This window comes from Ochotona princeps, chromosome 4, assembly GCF_030435755.1.
Source record: "Ochotona princeps isolate mOchPri1 chromosome 4, mOchPri1.hap1, whole genome shotgun sequence".
Lineage (NCBI taxonomy): Eukaryota > Metazoa > Chordata > Mammalia > Lagomorpha > Ochotonidae > Ochotona > Ochotona princeps.
In genome coordinates, this window is record NC_080835.1 from 63,771,792 (window position 1) to 63,789,700 (window position 17,909).

A 17,909-nucleotide genomic window follows, 5' to 3' on the forward strand; every position below is an offset into this window, starting at 1 on the left:
AGTATCAGGCTTGAACTTAGTTATTCCAATATAAAATCCTTCATTTTAGCTTATCTGATATAGAAGAAAGGTACAAAATATTCACAAGAATGGCATGTTAGCTAAGTGTGGCATAAATATTAACATTCCCTTCTGTTTGTAATAGATAATGTTACATACAGAGGTACTATTACCCCATTTATTATTCATTGAGACCACATCTATTAAACATGGAAAGGCTCTATTTATGACTTTCATTGTGCATTGAGTCCAGAGTAGAATGGCGATGGCATGTCATCTGTCCCTTGAAGTTATCTATTTATTTAAATAGCCTGACTTGGTGAGTTTTCCTATACTTCTCTGGGAAATTATTCCACAGCTTACTCTTAAGGTAATCTGTCATAAGCTAATTTACTTTTCTTCAGTTGTGTTGCAAGGTGTTGTTGTAGTTTCAGCCATTCAAAGTTTCTAAACAGCTGTGCTTCTGCTGTGTTAATCCTCTGTGGCCAGCCTTCCATGTCCACTGCTTAACCTTGCAATGATTTGATGGATTTCTTCCATCTCTCAGAAATGTCTCTGGTTGCCTTCTGACATGTAGATTCTTTATAACATGTGATGAAATTCAGACTTCGATTGACACAGTTTTTTATTCAGGTACTTCAGGAACTGTACAAGCAATCTAAAAGCGTCCAAATCCCTTGTTTAGCTTTTAGAACAATCATGTGAGTGAGAAGGAATCATCTCTTTTGGACTCCCATTCCACCACCTTTATACTTAAACATGACAATTAAAATAGTTTCGCAACATGAAGGCTAACCCACCTTAGGGGGCGGAGCTAAAGTGCCGGCTTTGGCGCCCTAGCAACCAAGAAAGTCTTTGTGGTGTCCTGGCAACGCGTGCCTCCCTCGGGTGCTCAGGCCTAACACTCTCCCCAGGTCACTCTCCTCCCCTGGGCTCCCGCCAGCACTCTCACCCGGTCTCTCTCCAGCTGAGGAGGCTTGATTTGCACACTCCGCTCATCTCCGGTTTCTGCGGTGGCAGCCGCTCGAGAGACAGAGAAAGGAAGAGAAACAGCAAGAAACAACATTTACGTTTATATAAGAAAGAAAAAAGATACAAATTCAAGATTTTGATAATTTTTATTGTCAAGTCACATCCGAAGCTCCCAGGAGAAGGGACTTAAGAGTGGTAAAAACCATTTTTGAATACACTCCGAACTCGAAAGCCAGAAAAGAGACCCGTTGAAGACCTAGTAGGGAGCCGACTGCAGATCAAAGATGTTGGACTCTCTGGTCCCTGCCCTGCAGGATCTGGGCAGGCAGGTGCTACCCACGCTGCCCTCGTTGAGCCAGGAGGGTAAGTGGTATGGGGAATGGGGCCTTGAGGACTGGATCATCGCTTGGTTGGGACTGAAGTGTAGGATTTTTCCAGCTGGAGACTTTCCACTTTTTCCTGGCTTGGCTTGGAGCAGCTAGGTTGCCTGGGTCACCAGCTGGTAATCACATTCATTTCACCCTACTGGATAACAAGTTTCTTTACCAGCTCCCCTCATCAAGAGAAGGAGCCAACTGGAGGTTTCAATGAGCTGAGATGATGCATATGCGTGCTTAGTGAGGGAAGTAGCACAAGGTTAAGAGCTCACTATAAGCTAACTAAAAACAACCACTCTCACCTCATCCACTGGTGCCCATGGTAAAAGCCTATAGCAAAGCTCTAAACAGTTCTGTTTCAGAGTTCATGCAAACACAGGAGTGTCTTTGTGTTCCTCAATATCTCACACTTGCATTAAGAAAATGTGAGCACTTATAAAGATGCTGGGTACAGGTTTGGAAGGGAACAGCAGGCTTCTCACAGGGCTACACCCTTGTCTTGGCTAATGGCAAGACAAAAGCTGTTTTTAGCATAATTTCTAAGAAGATTCACCACAACACGATATATTTATTGTTATGCACCTGATAAGGGCCTTTTAGAAGGAAGGTACTCCAAAAATGAAAGTTAGCATTGTTCTTGACACTAACTTACAAATGCTACAATCGCTTTAACTAAATGGTTTTTAAAAGCAATTTATTTATTTTTATTGGAAAGGCAATTTATAGAGAGAAGCAGAGACAGAATTATTTTCTGTCTGCTGGTTCACTCTCCAAGCGGCCACAACAGTTGGAGCTGAGCCAATACAAGCCAGAAGTGAAGAGCCAAGGGCTTCTTCCAGGTCTCCCATGCAGATGCAGGGTCCCAAGGCTTTGGGCATCCTCTGCTGCTTTCCCAGGCCACAGACAGGGAGTTGGATAGGCAGTGGAGCAGCCAAGACATGGACTGGTGCCATGTGGGAGCCCAGTGGTTGCAAGGTGAGGATTTAGCCTCTGAGCCATTGCACTGGACCTTAAAGGGCTATGAGAGACAAAATTGATAGGAATGATGTCTATTCTTTCTCTTCCCTGTCATTATTTGTAATAATTTCTTGTCAAAGAAATTCCCAAAGGAATTGCTGAAGATGATGGTTTTCTGGATCTTTCAAGTTTTTTTTTCCTGCATTGATATATTGATATACAGTTACTCATGTACTTTGGAATCCCATCACATATTGAGTACTAGATAATTAATGATAAAAATAACAGTTTATAGTTCAGTGGGGATAATACAATAATCAAATAACCACAAAACTACATGTAAATTTACAGATGAGTTATGTGCTGTGTAGAAGGAGACAGATAATGCAACAAGAATATTTTCTTCAAAGACTATTTTTTAAGAGTTATGGTTCGGGCCCGGTGGCGTGGCCTAGCTGCTAAAGTCCTCGCCTTGAAAGCCCCGGGATCCCATATGGGCGCCGGTTCTAATCCCGGCAGCTCCACTTCCCATCCAGCTCCCTGCTTGTGGCCTGGGAAAGCAGTTGAGGACGGTCCAATACTTTGGGATCTTGCATCTGCGTGGGAGACCTGGAAGAGGTTCCTGGTTCCCGGCTTCGGATCGGCGCACACCAGCTGTTGCGGCTCACTTGGGGAGTGAATCATCGGATGGAAGATCTTCTTCTCTGTCTCTCCTCCTCTCTGTATATCTGACTTTGTAATAAAATAAATAAATCTTTAAAAAAAAAAGAGTTATGGTTCATACCAAAATTGAAAGATTAAGTGATATCACACATCCCACACTAATCTCTGAAATAGGGTTCAAAAAACCTTGTTTCTTAGAACTTTTCCATAATTGCTTGTGAGTTCGAATAGTTTTTTTTAATCTTGTGGATTTTTCTGTACAGATGGTCCCATCATCTGTACACAGTTTTTCTTTTTCTTTCCATCCACCCATTTTTTTTTGGCCTGGTCTTGTTCCATTTTTTAGGATTGCAATTTATGTTGAAAAGGAATCATAGAGGCATCCTTGTCTTGTTCCCGATTATAGTGGGAAAGCTCCAAGTTTCTAACAATTAAGTATGATGTTAGCTGTAAGCTTATTTTGTAGGAAGTTCTATATTTATAATTCTTACAAATTTATTTATTTTTTACTTGGAAGGCAGATTTATAGAAAGAGAAGGAAAGACAGAGATATTTCATGCATTGCTTCACTCCTGAAATGGTTGCAGTGGCCGTATCTGCAGCTGGAGTTTGGAGTGTTTTTGGATCTCCCAAGAAGGTGCAGAGGTCAAGGATATGGGCCATCTTCCTCTGCCTTCTCAGGTACATAATCAGGGCTCTGGATTGGAGGTGAAACAGCCAGGACTTGAACTGATGCCCACATGGAATACTGGTACTTCAAGCAGAGGCTTAATCTACTCTGTCACTTTTCTGGCCCCCAGTATTTACAATTTGCTGTGCTGGTTTTTAACAAAGCCTTTTTATTTATTGATGTGATTATGTGATTTTTCTGGATGTGACATGATATATTCACCTTTGAATGCTGAGCCAGCCTTTCCTACCTGGGATAAACCCCACTTATTTTTAGCATATCATTAATGTTTTTTAAATATTCATTTATTTTTATTGGAAAGGCAGATTTGCAGAGAGGAAAGACAGAGAGAAAGATCTTGCACATGCTGGTTCATTCCCCAAGTGGCTGCAATGACCAGAGATGAACCAATCTGAAACCAGGGGCCAAGGGCCAAGGGCTAGGAGCCAGGAGCCAGAAGCTTCTTCTGGGTCTCCCATATGGGTACAGGGTCCCAAGGCTTTAAGCTATCCTCTACTGCTTTCCCAAGCCACATATAGGGAGTTGGATGGGAATTGGAGCAGCCAGGACATAACTGGCACCCATATGGGATCCTGACATGTGCAAGCGATGATGCAGCCACTGAGCCATCATGCTAGGCCGTTAACATTTTCTATGCGGCAAGAATACTCTTTCTTATATATGATTGTGCCCATTACACAACTTATAGAATAATAAATGCTTGAAATAGTTGCTAAAATAAAAAATAAAAGACAAGTTCCCAAAAGTTATCTTCTGATGTTAAAATTCTAATATTACTGACATTTACCAGTATCCCGTATGGGCACCAGTTTGAGTCCCAGCTACTCTGCTTCTGATCTAGTTCCTTGCTAAGTTCTTAGGGAAAACAGTAGAAGATGGCCCAAGTGTTTGTGACCATTCCACCCAAGAGTGAGACCCAAATGAAGCACTTGGATTCTGGCTTCTGCCTGGCCCAGCTCTGACCTTCTGACCATCTGGGAAATAAACTAGCAAACTAAAGATTCTCTTTCTGTAACTCTTTTAAATAAATGAATATACCTCTTTTAAAAAACTCTTATATATACAAAGAAGAATGTTTGAATTAAGTAATGCATTCACAGAGCAAAGTGCTTTGGAAAGAGCAGTGTGTTGTTTGCCAAGACTTGACTTCTCTTTTCAGTCCACACTGTCTACTCAAGATGATGTATCTCCCCCAAATGATTATTGGTAAGTCCAGGGGCCCTACTTCTTCTTTGGGGTTCTGATCCTGTGCACCCAAATGTCTACTTAAATACTTCACAGAGGAGCTTCAACTGCCTAAAACTAAGATCTTCCTTCTCTTCAATCTCATTCATTATCCAGAGTTTTGATCTTTGTGATTGGCACTACTGTGAATTCAATTAAATAAAACAAGAAATCTAAAGTCATCCTTAGGACTGCTCCCCATGCACTAGATAAGCTGTAGATTCTTCCTCAAAATATCTTGTCAGCTTGTCTGCTTTCCCTTGTTTTTATTGCTACCAATTTTGGCCAAGCTATCATTTTCTCTCACCTAGGCTACTACTATGGACACTCTACATAGCAACCCAAGCAATGTTCTCAAAACACAACAAATCATGTCATTCAATTCTTTCTTTTGTCTACTCTCTATTCAAAGCATTTGATGCCTTTAAATCAGGCATAATATAAAAGCCAACAATTACATCTTTAGAACAACCAGTTAGCAATTTAGTTAATTGTTACAACAATTTCTTAGTTACACTATATTCCTTCCTACCATAGAGTTTTTGTCCTTTTCATTCTCTGATAAAAGCACTTTATCCTCATTGCTACTCTCTTGATTCATTTTACTTACTTAATTCCAACTCAGTTTTTACATCTCAGTTCAAGTATCCTTCTTTGACAGTTGTTCGCTCATGTCTTCATCCTAGCCTCCTATTAAAAGTTCTTATTGAACTTATACTAATTTGTTCTACATATAGGGAAGTCATTCACTTCATTCTTGCATGCTAAAACCTAGAAAGACAGGAAATCCAACAACTCTTATCAGATTAGAAAAGACAGAAAAACATAGGAGAAACTATTGTCCTTAACATTGAAGTGAGTCCTTAGATTACTGTAAAATTTAATACTATGAATTTAGTCACATTCCAACAGGTAAATATTTGGGTGAATTATGGAAAATAAATTATCTGCGCTCCAGCAGGAAAAAGAAAATGGAACCAGATTGAAATAAACCAGAGCTCTTTGTTGTTCTTACAAGGCCTTCCTTCAGGAGAAAGGAATAATCCTCCAACTCAAGTGCTGGTGTCCCATATGGGTGTTGGCTTGTGTCCCAGCTGATCCACTTCACATCTAGCTCCCTGATTGTGGCATGGGAAGTCAGCAGAGGATATCCCAAACCCTTGGGATCCTGCACCCGTATGGGAGACCCAGAAGAGGTTCTTGACTCCTAGCTTTGGATCAGCTCAGCTCTGGCTATTATGGCTATTTGAGGCAGTGAACTGGCTGATGTAGGATCTTCCTGTCATTCCTTCTTTCTGTGAATATGTGGTCTTTCCAATACAAATGAATACAGAGAAGAAGTGAAGAAAAAAGAAAAGAAAAGGGAAAAGAAAAGAAAGGGCAGACTACAAGTAGCCTTGTAGCATAGCTGGTAAAGTCACGGCCTTTGATGCTGGTGTCCCATATGGCCACCAGTCTGTATTCCAGTTGCTTCACCCCAGCTCCCTTCTAACAGCCTCAGGAAAGCAGTAAAAAATGGCCCAAGTCTTTGGGCCCCACCACCTATGTGGAGCCCAGTACTGGTTGTTGTGCCATTTGGGAGTGAATCAGTGGGTGAAAGATCTTTCTCTTTCCATAGCTATGCTTTTCTTTAAATAAATACCTCTAAAATTAATTTAAAAAAACCTGAAAATGTGTAGACTTCATTTAAATGTAAATATGTAACGTAGACTCTTAAGCACTGAAAATGTTTTTTTAAAGTTAACTGAATATTATTAAAGGAGAAAAGTTGAATCATATAAAATAATACATTAAAGCCACACAACACTGAAAATTATTGGAAGCCAAGAATGGGAATAAATAGAGAAAATAGAAAAGAGAAAAAAAAGTAGACTGTAACCTGACTATATCAATAATCATTTTAACTATAGTTTGAAGCACAGAGATTATAACTGATTCATAAAACAAGTGTTTTCAATAAGAAACCTACTTTAAACATAAAGATGTATGTTTAAAATACATATATTTAAATATATAAATTGACCATGTTAACAATAATTAAAAGAAATAACAGTAGCAGTATAATAATACAATAACTGTATTAATTTTAGACAAAGAAGACTTTAAATCAAGAAAAGTTATTGGAATGAAGAGGTACATTAGATGATGATAAAGGGCTCACTTCTCCCAGACATAGCAGTTTTCAATGTGTATGTGCTTAGCAACAGAACATATTACCCAAAATAAAACTGATAGGTTGGCAATGAGAGATATATGAATACATTATCAACCTTCTAGACTTCAATAAGAATTGCACAGATCCAGAAGACAGAAAAATCAGTTAAAAAACACAGTTGAATGAATCATATATAGTTGTCATCTATCTACTTTAATCAACATCATCATATACATTTTTCTTAAGTTCCCATGACACAGTTACCAAATAGATCATATTACATCCATGAAACATTGCCAGAGTCCAGTTCCAGCTGAGTTCGGAGCTCGAGAAGGGTGCGTGAAATAGGCATAGAGAGAAGAGATGGACCACTACAATTCCAAGATCATTGTGGACCATGCGAGAAAGCTGTCCACTTTATTTATACACAAACAGTAAAAGATTTTCTTTAGGGGCAGTTTGACGTCTCCTCGGGGGGCACAATTTACAATAACTTGAGAGATAAATGAGGGAGGATTACACATTCCTTGTTTATTTTGGCTTGCCAGTCCCCACCTGCTCTCCTCAAGTCTGGGTTCTATCCTTGGCACCGCCTGTGACAACCAGACCCCTACCTTAAATTATGTATGGGTTAGTAAGTCTGGGGCCTTGGTTTATGGGGTTTGGGGCCATTGGCACTAAAGGTCACGCTGGCCATTAGGTCTGCAAGCTCACACAGTTTGTTAGCTAAACAAGTAAAGCAAGAGTTATAACGGCAAAAAGAATTGCAGTTAGCAATGAGCAATGTTTACTCCATTTTGGTTTCAACTCTACAATGGACAAGTGAGTGTTTCCAAAGATAATTCTTTCAGCTTAAGACAAGGCATCATCCATTCTGACGTTGCAGCCAAGAATTTCTCAGTAGACAACACATCTTAATCAGTAATACACTCCTATTACAGTTCTTATTCTACAACTTATCCATCACTTAATGGGAGAAATACATCAAAAGAGAAAAAGCATAAAGATCTAAGACAAAAAGTTTCAAACATTAAATCTCTACAATTGCAGGCTCTACAACCTCATAAACGATCAAACAATAATCAAAAGTATATCTTTATGATGTTAGTAAAATCGCCCTATACTTCCTCTAGTTAAAAATTATGAAAGCAGCTAAAACAACTACATTTTCTATGCTCTAAAGAGTTGCAAGGACAGGCTAACCTTTAAGGTCACAGTAACTATATTTTTTGCCATAGCAGGATGGCCTTTAGGGTCACAGTAGGTATATTTTTTTGTCGTAGCAGTTTCAGCCCATACTCCCATCACTTCCATTACTTTGTAAAATTCTTATCAAGCCATTTCCCAGAAGGCATGCTATATGTCTGGGCCAGATTTCAAGGCAATAGATAGGCACACAATAAGGTGACCAGAAACAACATGGATTTAATTGCACTTCTGTGTGCAGTTAAAAGACCCATTCACCAAGACATTATCAATAACATTAACTCTCAAGCTCATGTTGGTTGCAATAGCCATCTCACAGGGGCAAACAATGCTTCAATAGATTACAGAATTCTTATGGGGTGGTTGAGTGTCCATGCAAAAAGGGGGTGAGAGACTGCGTCAAGGTGGTCAGAGAGAAATCTGCTGGGCCCTGCCAAACAGCTGGGAGCTCCCCCAGACCCTGCCAAGCAAGGGAGCTGTTCTCTTCACACCTTCATGTTATCCACACCTACTACACGGACCCCAGCAAAACATAACTTCACAAGCCTAGAAGACAGAAATCATACAGTACATATTCTCCTCATCCCTTAATAGAATTAAAACAGAATGAATTGTTACAACTGGCAAAATTACAAAGTAAGTGGAAATTAGATAGTATGTTTTTAAATAATGTATATATCAAAGTGGAAATCTCAAAAAAATTTCAAAATATTTTAAGTAAATAAAAATTAAAATAGAGCATATTAACATTTTGGGATACAGTAACAGCAGTGCCTAGAAGGAAACTTATAAGATTGAATAGCCCATCAGACAGTATTGGGCTGGGTCTGGGGGTAGGCCCACCTGGGCTGAACTGCTGTACCCACTGTCCTAAGAGAGCCAGAAAGGATGCTGGCTAGCTGGGCTGGGCCAAAGTACCAGCTGGCAAGTGCCAGGACTGGGTGCAAATCATGTCCGATTGGACTGCATGCAATATCTCTGACCAGTGCAAGAAGTAGGACTGGGAGCAGGCTGGTAGGAAAACTGTGGGTACTATCCTGCTGGGCTGCAGCTCCTGCTGGTAACCATGAGAGCCAGGGCTAGGGGTTTGCCAAGCTGGTCAATGTGGCAGCACCCGTAGGCATACATGTGGACCAGGTCTGGGGATAGGTTGGGCTGAGCTAAGCTATAGCACCCGTGGGTGTGCATGAGAGCCAGATGGGATGCAGAATGAACTGGGCTAGGCTGAAGCACCGGCTGGCACAGGCAAAAACTGGGTCTGGGGGTTACTGGGGGTCACTCTGGCTAGGTCATGGTACCACTTGTGTGCGTGCAGAAAAGATGGCCAACTCCTCTGGGTCAGCAGAAAATGCTGAGTGCCTCAACAGAGGATCGAAAGCAGAGCAGTTTGAACTACTCTCCTGGCCAAGCTTCGCAATATGTTTCTGGGACTATGGATGCACTAAGGTAGACTTGGTCAGCCAATAGATTTTGAAAAAATTTTCTCAACCCTTGTGCAATGAACATTAAAAGTATAATGAAATAATACTACAAATAACTCTATGCCACAAATTTTATTTCCCTCATGAAATGGCCCAATTCCTATAAAAACTCACACAAGAAGAAGTAGTCAATAATTAATGACCTTTTACCAAAACCAAAGACGCCAGACCTAGATAAATTCATTGACAAATTCAACCATTTAAGGAAGAAATCGCAATTCTTTATCATCTTTTTTTCAGGAAATAGAGGAAGAGCAGATAGCTTTAACTCATTCTATGGTGCTATTACACTAACACTGATATGAGTGGCTGGCTCCTGGCTTTGGATCATCTCAGCTCTGGCCATTGTGGCCACTGTGGCCACTTGAGGAGTGAACCAGCGAATGGAAGATCTTTCAATAATAATATGAAGAAAAGAAAACATTTAAAAATATGAAAGCATATTCTTGTAGTATTGGTAAAAGTTACTTTCATTTTGAGTGTTATAAATTGCGGTCTTTAAGCTTTCCACATCTATTCTGATTGAATTTCAGACCAAATGGCTTCTAAGAGGAATGCTGTGCATATTTTCCTTTTTCTTCAATTACAATTAGAAGATTTCAGAATAATTGATTATGCTCTGATATTACTTTCTCCACCAGACTTGATGGAGTGAAACAACATGATAACTTGAAAATATCCTCCGCATTTACAGAAAGGCTGTCCTCAAATTTCCAATTAAGCTCATTCATGCTTTTTTTTTTTGCTAGGGTTGCAAACTCTACAGTTTCTCATGGCCCTAATTTAAATTATTTCCTCTTTGTTGTGTATATTGTTTACTGAAATCTGAGCTACATATTAGGAGTACACATGAAGCAAATTTTAGTTATAAATCAGTTTTGACTTAATAACAAAAATTCTCCAAGTATACGTGAATAGTGAGATTTGGATTAGCCGTGAATGGAGAAAATTTTTGACCATGATAAAATTTTAATTTGGTATGCAGTAGAGACTGATTGAAAGACTTTCATGGTTCTTAGAATAAGCAGTAAACATTGTTTGGCAGCTGGGGCAAGGACTGAGGAGTGCAGTAGGATCGGGGCAGACTTGGGTTAATGATTGATTATGGAAACTGCACAGCCATGATTTATAGTGAGAGTTAGCAGAATTCTGGTTGTCATGCTCCTAGTACCACACAGTCCTAGTTCCTCTGATGGGTGAATGCATGTCCATCATTAAACTTATTTCCAGACACTCATGAGCTCAAATGCCATTTATCATCCATAAAAGCTACTTCTTCCTCAGCATTAACAAAAAAGTTAACAATCTTGATGAAGTAGAATTAAAAGATTGTAAGCTCTCTGCTATAGTTGAGTTAAACCATTACAAAAAATTCCTTGTGTCAATAAAATGAAGAGTTTTCCAGTAGGGAAATAATTTGTCTTTGTCACCACTTTTTTCTACATCCCAATATGACAACCTAATGAATATCACTGTTCTTGATCTCTTATTTTGAAAATTCTAACTTATACCTTTATTTGCAGAATCCCAGTTGGAAAACATCTGTGTAATGGATGCATAATTATGATTGGGATGAAGATGCTGACACAGTCATACTTTTCTAGATTTCTTAATATTAACCAGAGTGTATTTTTTATACTTCATCTTAACATTTTATTGTCTGCTGCTTGTTTTTCTACTTTGGTATTGTGGAATACAGGCCTTCTTCCTCTTCTTTTTTTGGGGGGGGTTGCAAATTTTTTTTTTATTATATTTTTGACAGGCCTTCTTCTGATAAAAGGAAATAATACAGAGTCAAAGCATTAGCTCAAAATAAAGTCTCTTGGACTTATACCCAAAGATGTGTTTGTAAAAATGATAATTCTTGGTTTATTAATAGCATGTTCATTATTTATAAAACAACTTAGACTAGAAGCTGTGAATTAGTACAGAGCCCTAGCATCAGAGAGAGATGACAGTTTTAGTCTAGCAGTGAACATTAAGAAAAGGAGATTTGAGAAGCTTAAGTGCCCACGTAGGGACAGGTCATGTGCAGAAAGCAGCCTTTCGTGCCATTTGATCTTGGACTTATTCCTGTATTTAAATGAAAACATGAATGTTTGGGCCATCATTTGAGCATAATTTGTCCCTCAATCTGCATGTAGGCATTCAACACCAGGGTCTTACATTAATGGTATTAGTGAGATGAAAACTTAACTCAGCCATGGTATTTAGAAGTGGGATCTTTGGGAAGTGATTAGAATAGATTAAGTTACAAGGGTATATCTTTCTAGGTAACTTTATAAGGTAAGAGAGATCATACAGAAATATGCACATGTGCTCTGGCATGCTGTGATTCAGCCAGTGTGGCCCTCAAACGGGCACCTGTGAAGTGCTACTTGAGCCTTGCATCTCCACGACCTTCTTTTTTATAAAGTAAGTTTCTGGAGGCATTATATTATAACAACAAAAAATGACTGATACAGTTCTTATTAATCATATAGCACGGGACAAACACTGTACAAATGGTTGCTGAATAAGTCATTAAGAAAAAAAAACATTATATTTGGTTAGCTCTTTGGAATAAAGGCAAATGTATGAAAAAATCCTTTTATTCTAGAAAGGAGAAAGGTTGGCTTCAAAAGTATTATTACTAAAATCACATTTTTGACAGTTAAAGGGATAAAAAAATTAATTTTTGGAAATAATCTTATTTTCTGTTAATTCTAAATTAGTTGAGAGCTATTTTACTTTACATCTCATATTTATATATTTACCAGCATTAAGATATTATCACACAGGTGCTCAACAAATTAGTTTTGGTTTCCTTTGAATTACAGAAGTCTCTATTATTTGGGGCAGTGTTTCGGAATTTGTGGAACGGCAGCTAATCATGCACAAGGTAAGACTTAGACTTTTATTTTAATGTGCGAGTCCAAAAGATCTTTCCTCCATAGTCTTGAATAGATATTTCTGGTATCAAAATACTTCTGGTATCTGTTGAAGCCTTTGGTTAAATTTTTTAGTTCTGTGACTTAGAATTCTGTTTTGTAGGAGTTGTAGGTAGTAAGTTGTACCAAGAGGATTTTATCCGTAAGTAATGAATGTGTGAATTCCACTCTTCTCATGGTACAGAATATAATATGGTGCATCCTGGGTTGGATAAACCGGTTGATTTCTGTTTGCCAGTGATATGGAAGGATATAATGCTTATTATTTCACTTTGTTGCAAGACATTATTTAAAAATATATTTTTATATTAATTGACACATATCTCCTGGGAGTCAGATATGCAATTTGATAGTCAAACCAATTTGCCTTTACCCAGTAAATACTATATTAGAGAATACCATACTATGGATTTTGGGTTGCCTGATATCTGTATTGAAAATGTGGAAGAGGGAAAACTTCTCATGATAGCTTGAATTCCTCTGATGATGAATGATTAAGACAATTTTGGACAAGAGCAACCTTGGACCTAGATTAAAAGAAACTTATGGTATCCATACACAGTTTCTTAGTCTGTGCAGCCTTTCTAATGACATAGAGATGAGGAACCTGGTATCTGTAAAGTATCATGGTTCAATATATTATACTTTATACTGAACTTGCATGGAAAATTAGATTCATAAGATGCTACGGTTCCAAAGGGTTGTTGAGTTTTTAAAAATCTTAGGCTGATTTTCCTCATGTGTTTTGGCTAAGTCAGCAGAACAAGTTTTCTTCACTTCTTGAATAAATTTTGTTTACTGTCCTTTTTGCCCTCCTTTTTTTTTTTTTAGGGTGTTCAAATGCCAGGATTTGGAACTTTTACTTTCATGAGACAAAAACTTGATATTGGAAACAACAAGTTTATTCTAATACAGAGGCCCGTATTTATCATGGCAGAGAAACTGGTGCAGACCCATGGACTCAAACAAAACAAAATACATACTCCTGGTAAATAATTTTACTTTTAGGACTTTTCTAGAAGGTTGTTGGCATGTGGCTAAGAATGAAAGAGCAAAGCTTGGCCAGTGCTGCTTTATTAGCTTCTGATTTGAGGTGCTCACTTTGATCATATTACCTGCCGCCAAATGAGGGTCCAAAGTGAATCTTTCTGCAGGTCACTTAAAACCTCATTAACCTACAAGGTAGACATAAGAAGGCTTTACTGTGACAAAATAATTTATACAAATGCCAAGACCTTTATTCATATTTTAGGTCCAAAAAATTAGAAGTGATTATAAGGGAGGAAAGATTAATAGGGTCTCTGGTAGAATTACAATCAATATCAACTGTAAAAAGACTATGTGTATCTGTTGTAAGAATATATACTTCTATTATGTATATGTTTTATTTGTGTAACTACGGTTTGCCAATTAAATGTTGAATACAAATGCTTAGTAACTAAGCAAGCTGGGGATGTGATCCCTGACTGTTGGTTGCTTTGGCATTCCTTGTGGATCCCTCCCTTCTTGCATCACTCAGTTTTGCACAGAGATATTCTACCCCCAATAGTAGGGAATGAAAAAGCTCTAACTATGCTTTAAGTTCCCTTTTCCCAAAATTTTCAGGGTAACTTTCTACCAAAAATGAGACATTAGAAAAACAAATATGCGCAAAAAATTTGTAGAATCCATTGTGTGTTTATTCATTGTAATGGGTTTAATGGACTTTTCAGCCCTTTTTATCTAGAATTTTATGACAGAAGAACTATTATTAAAACTTGCCAGAGGAAATTAAAACAAAACTAACTTCTTTGCAAACATATTTTTCCCCTTTGCATTAGATTATTATTTTTCATCTTCAGTCTTGTAGCATATACCTAGAAAAGTAACTTAAGTCTGAAATTAACTTAAAAATTAACATAAAAATGGATTTCATGTATATCATAGATACAATTTTAAGACTATAATGATTCTTCCCATCTTCCCCATCTTCTTTATTCTTTTAATTCTTGTGAAAATGTCTCTGAAATTTTGTGAAAATAACATATTTTCAATTTACTTTATAATCATAGGCTTAATCCTCCACTAAATAAAGAGTTCTATAAGTAAAAAAGATAAAGACCATTATTCTGTAGGAGTATGGAGAAGGGCTATAAACAACAATCAAATCCCAAGTTATCAATCATGTAACATTAAGGTGTTTTTCATACTCTAGCAATTAACTTTTGTTTACAGTGTGAAGAAATTTCAAAGTGAGGCATACAAAGAACTTTCATAAAGTTCATGGCAAGTGCATATTATGAAAGGTTTGGGCATCAATTGCAATTTTTTTTAGCAACAGGGCAAACTTATCTTTTAATTGTAATTTTTCGTTGTGCCTTTAGTATTGCTTTGTATGTGACTGAATTAATTCAAAAGAACAGTTCTGTCCACAATTTAGCTTGGAGTTATGATTCTTAATCCTGACTTGATTAGTGAATCAATTAAACAGCATAGGGTGGTTTTAAAGGATTGGTTACACAAAGTTCTTGCTTTGATGAGAATCAAGCATGGACAATAAATAACTGGCAGGATGTGATGAAGTGTTATAAGTCAGCATTGTTCAGAACTGAAATAAATACCATGGATCTCAAGGGAACACGCCTAACTGTACTTGGAGAAAGGAAGATGATGTCCGAGATCTTAAATGATGATAAGACTTTGCCAGCAGAGAAGCTTAGGAAGGTAGTTCAGGAACAGTATGAATATGTCAAGTGTGTAGCACGGAGTGAACACTGTTAAGGAAGTAATGGTACTTCTGTCTTGTAATCATTCTGTCTTGTCATCATTTTTCTGTATTGGACATTTTAAAAGCTCCAGTTCATGTTTACTAAGTGAATGTTTAGAACATTCTTATCATCTCTCTGTCCTGCTCCTCTACCAGTTGGCTTTCTTATTGTTTGCCTTTTTTGTTTTATCATCTTATTCCTGTCCACCTCTTTTTTTCTGACTTGTGAACTTTGTGTGGCCCCGCATCTATTCTAGTTAAGTAGGTCATGTGCTCTAAACAATATATAATATTACATATTTGCAATGTTATTTATGGGTTCATTAGGCAGAAAAAGCTTTCTGCAAATCAACCAGTCTGACATCTTTGTCTAAGATCCAATTTCATTTGAATGATAATGTTCAGGGACTGACTATCTTTTCAAAAATTTAACATTTGTAAATATTTTTATATTAATTTAGACCAGGTAGTGAAGGGATAGACAAATATTATTGCATCTCGGTTTGAAAGATAATGGGGCTGAAAACTTCAGAGCACCCGTGTGTGTTTAATCATGTCTTCTAGGGGAAATTGAAAGCTTGCTTAAAGTGTTGTCTAGAAATCTAATTCCTCTTATTTTGAATATAAAACAATTTTTTAGAGAAAATCGTACTGGTCAGTATGTAACAACTTGTGTTAATTATCTGCAGTAATACTGCACTGGGTGCAGCTAGACTCACATGGCTAATTCAGATTTCAGAGTATTAAGTGGAAATCAGATAATTTGTAAGGGTATATGATAGTTCCTTATTATAATTCCCTTCTACTCTAACTATCCTTTTCCCCCTAGGTGATATTCCAGTTGTTCCTCTGAATTTTGTCATGATATCCCTGGGTGGTCCGTTTAGCAGGGATACTGTAGAAGGATGTGTGAAGGAGACATTGCTCTACTTATCACGAATCATTTCCATCAAACAGAATGTGGAATTCACATTTAAAGGAATTGGAGTTCTTGTGATCAGAGACAGCAAAGTGAAGATGAGATTTTATAAGGACTTCCTTTGTACCATGGATGGAAGTGGGACTTTGATGAAAGCACTAGCAAATGTAAATGGTTTTCTTCTCTTATCCTGACTCCCAACTGTAGCCCTGAGTCATTTGTGCATGTGATGTCATTAACAACAACCCAGCTTGACAGTTTTTAAGGAACAGTTACCACAAGTTTATAGAAGCACTTATTTAGAGTTGATTAACTTGTTGACAAAAGAAAAAAAAAGATGAAAGGCAAGGCAAATTTAGGCTAAGTTAGGAGTCAGTGCTGACAAGAAACATAATTCTGAACATTTAAAGTATCTTTTATGACCAAAATGGGTTCTTCCACATCTATTATTTAATTTGAGTGTCAAACATTACGAAAGCAGAATTCCATTCTTATCATCCTGATTTTACAAGTGAAGAATGGGGATACAGAGAAGCTATGTGGGAAGCTTGAGGTCAGGGTGCTGATAACCCTAAAATTTGGGTTTAAGCCCAGGCTTCCGAATCACATAGTGTTTTTGCTGGTTCTGTTTTACTCTAATGAAAATTTTAAAATCTAATTAAATTTGTGTCTTGGAAATGTGTGAGTGTACTTCAAGAATTCATGGAAAGTGGAATTAACAGATAAGTTAACTTTGGTGCAAAGCAATTGAAACCCATAACAAAAAGTGGTATTCAAAAAATTAATGGGAAATGCGCATTATGAGAAGCCTATATGGATTTCAATTATTTTTGCACTAAAATAAATTTACCTTTTAATACCATTTTTATAACTTTTTGCAAGGACTCTTGTATCTTTAGTTTTTAATGCCATGTTGTAGAAGTTTCATAACTGGCTGACACCTTTAAGTATCCTGTGTAGATTTTTCCATTGTTAGCCACTAAGTAGGTGGTATGACCTTCACGCTAAATTAGGCATAGCATGGTGTAAGGAGGTAATGAAGTATTCAACAAGTAGGATTTGTTGAATAATTAATATGTCCTAGATACACTTCTAGGAAATGGAAAGTTGATTCACCTCCCAAATGAACCAACAGCCTGGTTTTCAAATGAAAGGATCGTGGAAGTGGTCTAATTCTACTGGTCTCTCAAGAAGCTCTGGGTTGGGTATGTAGATGATGGAGTTGTGCCCAAGGAGGTTCTCGGTGTTTTCTACACAATCTTTTGTTTGGGATAATTAAGAGCAATGCAGAAATTGTGTGTGGAGAATAGAAACACACATAGCAATCCAATCAGCAAGGTCAGAGTGGTGAGTTCATGTCTCACCCTCAGGTATTCCACTGAATGTTGTAGCTCCACTATGGGTTTGAAAGAGAAGACAGCATTGCATTTATCTGCTGCATTTCCCACAAGACATCATCTTGAGAAACATTCTGTGAAAAAAAAGAGGGCAAATCTGATGGAGAACTGCTGATTGTGTTCAGTACCCTCAAAGACAGAAGCACAAAGCACACTAAGACATTACTGGAACTGAGAACTCTGTGCACCAC

General features: G+C 37.7%; 1 protein-coding gene across 1 annotated transcript in view; it reads left to right on the forward strand.

Moving 5' to 3' along the window:
• The first annotated feature begins 1,091 nt into the window (after nt 1–1,091).
• The window catches only part of CCDC81 (coiled-coil domain containing 81), a 40,485-nt gene continuing 23,667 nt past the window's right edge, over nt 1,092–17,909 (forward strand). Inside the window, exons 1-4 of the mRNA XM_058663705.1 lie at nt 1,092–1,335; nt 12,546–12,607; nt 13,488–13,644; nt 16,232–16,488. Coding sequence (XP_058519688.1) covers nt 1,257–1,335; nt 12,546–12,607; nt 13,488–13,644; nt 16,232–16,488 — 555 coding nt within the window. The 5' untranslated portion in view covers nt 1,092–1,256. The remainder of the gene's footprint in view (nt 1,336–12,545; nt 12,608–13,487; nt 13,645–16,231; nt 16,489–17,909) is intronic.